At 41.6% G+C, this 3,924-nt stretch overlaps 1 protein-coding gene across 2 annotated transcripts; it reads right to left on the reverse strand.

The window, feature by feature from the left end:
- Positions 1–13: 13 nt before the first annotated feature.
- LOC116379673 (multidrug resistance-associated protein 9-like) lies at positions 14–3,896 on the reverse strand. 2 transcript variants are annotated; one of them, XM_031841645.1, is made up of 6 exons: positions 3,573–3,896; positions 2,619–2,845; positions 2,252–2,389; positions 1,410–1,599; positions 1,220–1,309; positions 14–356 (listed from the first exon to the last, which is right to left on the reverse strand). In XM_031841645.1, the coding sequence occupies exons 1-6, from the start codon at positions 3,672–3,674 to the stop codon at positions 111–113; spliced, it is 993 nt and encodes a 330-aa protein (XP_031697505.1). In that variant the 5' UTR covers positions 3,675–3,896; the 3' UTR covers positions 14–110. The 2 variants fall into 2 exon arrangements, with proteins under 2 accessions (XP_031697505.1, XP_031697506.1); XM_031841646.1 differs by lacking the exon at positions 1,220–1,309.
- Between the last annotated feature and the right edge of the window lie 28 nt (positions 3,897–3,924).

The raw sequence follows: 3,924 nt of genomic DNA on the forward strand, positions 1-3,924 counted from the left end.
TGTTCAAGATTCAACTCTGATAATTAGTGATAGTTTCCTTCAATCAATCAAATCATTTTAATATGTCCGAGTCATCTTGACATTTTCTGAATTGCCCATTTTCACTAAACTCAACCTGCATGAAAAACAAAGTTATGAGTAAAAACTGCTGGATTCAAGGTCTTACCAGAGCCTGTCCTTCCCACAATGCCCAGCTTCTCTCCAGCTCGGATGAAGAAATCGAGTCCGTTCAGGACAATGGGTGTATTTTCTCGGTACCTCATCTTATAGTCCTGGAAGGTGATGGTTCCGCTCTTCGGCCAATCCTCTGGGACTTGGGCCTCCTTTATTTGCCTGGGGGCCTCAGACTTACAACCCTGTACACAATAAAGAACTACTTTGAGGGAGGGGAAAGGAAGTGTGTCAGAAAAATGTACTTCATAGAAGAGAAACTATTAGCTTTAGAAACTGTTGTCCTTGAGTAGTTTAATGGACAGTTTCAAGAAGACTAGTAAAAGATGGATGGATTGTTCGTAGTTGTCACGCAGCCTGTGTATACAGCAGTGGTGGGCCGTCAGGGCCTGCAAGGCCTTCTCTGCTGGCCTAAACAGAATCACAAAGTTATAGCTATTTTATAATTTAATATTTTTTCTTAAATACACGTACACGTAATACATGTATTATAATTCATAAAAATATTTTTTCCATTATCTTATTTTCTCATTGCCCAGCTCCTGTCTTCCTCAGCTGCTCTGCTTCCAGTGCAGCTTGTTTTAAGTAGAGCTTTTATCCAATCAGATTTCACCTCTGTGTCTCTAGGTAAGAAGAGAGGCCCGAGGCCTGCAGACTCACAAGCGCATCCCTTTGCAGTTTAAGTGAATGGGGACGATATTGTTGATTGTCATAGTCTTCAACCAATCAGATCTTTAGTTTGACATGTTGGGCGTATTCTTTGACGTGCCAGAGCCTGCTAGCTGGCCTACAAGTACGTCATCATTACATGCAGCTCAGTTTTCAGGTGCAGCTCTGCAGTGAGGTCACATAGCCCGTTGTCTCCTACGTGAGCTCAGAAAACATTATATTTCCAACAATTTAAGCTGTGGCGCAATCATGAGTTTATTAGGAGATGTTTCAGCTGCAGGACAGCAGTGAAGGCCCAGGTATAAAATCCACGGCCCGTCACTGGTATACAGGTATGTGTATCATTATTTTTCAGACGCAGAGAAGTTTAGAGTCTGACCGTGATGTATTCCTGCAGCCGCTCCACCGAGTTGAATCTAGCCTCCACCTCCGTCGCCAGCCTCACTGTATACTGAAGCATGCCTGTCAGCTGGACAACACATCAACATCTTTAAATACACATATTGCAGTTGCTCTCAATGTATCTTTACAAAAATAAAAGGTTCATTCATTTTCTGTTCCAAATTCACCTGTATGGTGTAGGACAAGGCCAAGCCTTTCAAAGACGGACTGATGAAGTCATTACTGCTGAGCACAACGAACAGAGACACCAACAAGGTCATGGTTGAAGCCATGGAGTCCAGGCAGAAGGAGAGCCAACGTGTTCCAGAGTGAAACAATAAATAGTGGTTGGAGTTGATGTCATTCAGTGACTTGAACCTGCAATGTGATAAAGGACATGCAGGTTTGTGAACATACATACTGTACCGCCTCACCCCCAATGATCCGTAACACAGCATAAACGCAGACCAGGTTTAGAGACACTGACTGAAACATCACCTGCTACTTTTGCACTGCATCTAACGATAAAGCAAGGAAACTCTATGAGTGAGTGTCCTTTGCTTATCTGGAGAACTGTTGATTTGATCTACTTCAAACTTGGCAGTTGTATTGCTGGGGACCCAAGGGAATGCAGTGTCAAATGTGGTGCGATTTGATCAGTTGGTGGCACTACAACAAACTTTGCGTTTTGGCCCGAAACTTTAGAGCTGTAAGTGACAAAATTCCCAACGGTTTGTTTGTTGTTCTGTCATAGATTTAATGCTATTTTCTTCACTTAACTGAAAGCCAACAATGACCTCATAGGGTAAAAATCAGGTTATAATGCATTATAACAGTTAATATAATGCGATAGTGTAAGATGTATTAGAACTATGGGAATTATAATACACTGAATTAAAAATGTGCATCAAAAAAATTACATCAAGGTACATTTTAATATGTGTCCAAATTGTCACCCAGACAACGCTGCAAACAGCAATATGAGGAGCCACACAGTTGAGAATCATGTCGAGGAACTTTGCTATCTTACAGTCTTATGTGTCTGTCTCTTATGTTGTAGGCATGGATGGTGCTGAGGCCCTGCAGGGTAGAGGTGGTGAGAGAGATGCAGGGAGAACGACTGACGTTCTCCATCCTCTTCATCTGACGGATACTCCTCTGGAAGATACTGCAGATGAATCACAACTGATATATTTAGTTTGCCTTTAAAGAACTCTTGTACTGCACCTGCTTTTAAGACGTGCAACAATTTAAATGACAATTTGAATCAAAATAAATGTCATAAAATTAACTGAACGTGTAATCAGCATGTACCAGATTGTGAATTGCTACGATCCTATTTTCCAAAAGTACCCATACAAATAATTTTTTTCATGTTTAAACTGGTATCAACTCACAAGAGAATGAGGCCGAACAAAGCTCCAATGAAAACTACAGCTGCCAGCATCGGGGGGAAGACTGCCGAGATGGTGATGATGGTGAAGGTGACCAGCAGAGTAAACTGCAAGAAAGGGTCCATGTGGAGGGGAAGGACCGTGTCCACCTCCTCTTGATCTTTGGAGAAGCGGTTGAGAATGCGTCCTGCTGGCGTCGTGTCAAAGAAACTCATGGGACTGGAGAAAATCTGAGAAAGGAAAACAAAAAAAAACCTCATCTTAAAAGGTATATTTATAGGGAGTAGTTAATTTGAGGGTGATGAGGGGGGGGTGGCATTCCCTTTGTTCATAAAATGACCAAAATGCATGCCCCTCGTTAACCTCCCATCCCTCCTCTCCATCCCCTAGTAGCAGAGTGAGGGCGGGGCCAGAGGGGTTGTTTAATTGAATATGTTAGTCTCGTCTGTCTCATTAATTGATGTGACTGAGGTTTTGTGCAAGTCAGGGAAAGAATCCGTGGCGCCGACCATGGCTATCAAATATATATCCATCATAAAGACGTAGACGCATTTATAATTGTGACTTTTTCTCTTGGTCCCTCCCTTCTGTCTGTAATACCTTGTCCTTAGGTTATATTTTCCTTTATTTTGACATTTCATTATTTCCTGTTCTATTTTGTGTCACTCACCTCTCCTCTCGTTTCAGATGCTTCACTTCCTGCCCTTGTGTGTTTTGCCTGATTACCTGACGGATCTCCTGTGTTCTGAACCTTTTTCTGAGAAGTAAAGATGTTTCTTTCTGCATCTTATCCTGCTCTCTGGATCGTGCATTTGAGTCCTTACCCTGTGGTTCCATCAGTCGTAACAGTAAACTATATGGAAAATTCTTAACAGATTTTTTAAACGATCGTATATTAAATTCAGTAAACATGGTTATGTTTGATGGTATGGCTGGGGGTCAGCCATCCAACAGTACCTTCTTGAACATGGAGTTGTGGAGGTTGGTGGCCGCATTCAAGGTCACCCAAGTGTAGGAGAAGCATTTGATAACGGCAAGTGTCACCATGACGACCACCATCACGCCATAAATAAGTTGGTAGAAGCCCAGGTGAGGGTTTTGTGAGACGTCTCCTTGGTTTGAGGTTGTGTTATTGGATGACTTAAAAAAAACAGAAAATATATGATGTTAGTGGAAACCAGGTCCAGAGACACAATTTATCAATGCAACATATTTTTTAGAATATTTTTCATACTATTGTGAATACAATCGTCAACAATTGGTGCAGATATGTGGAAATAAAATATTTCATTACATATTTAGCACAGTT

The sequence above is a fragment of the Anarrhichthys ocellatus genome, unplaced genomic scaffold (assembly GCF_004355925.1).
Source record: "Anarrhichthys ocellatus isolate YVR2014 unplaced genomic scaffold, GSC_Weel_1.0 scaffold4905, whole genome shotgun sequence".
NCBI classification, from domain to species: Eukaryota; Metazoa; Chordata; class Actinopteri; order Perciformes; family Anarhichadidae; genus Anarrhichthys; species Anarrhichthys ocellatus.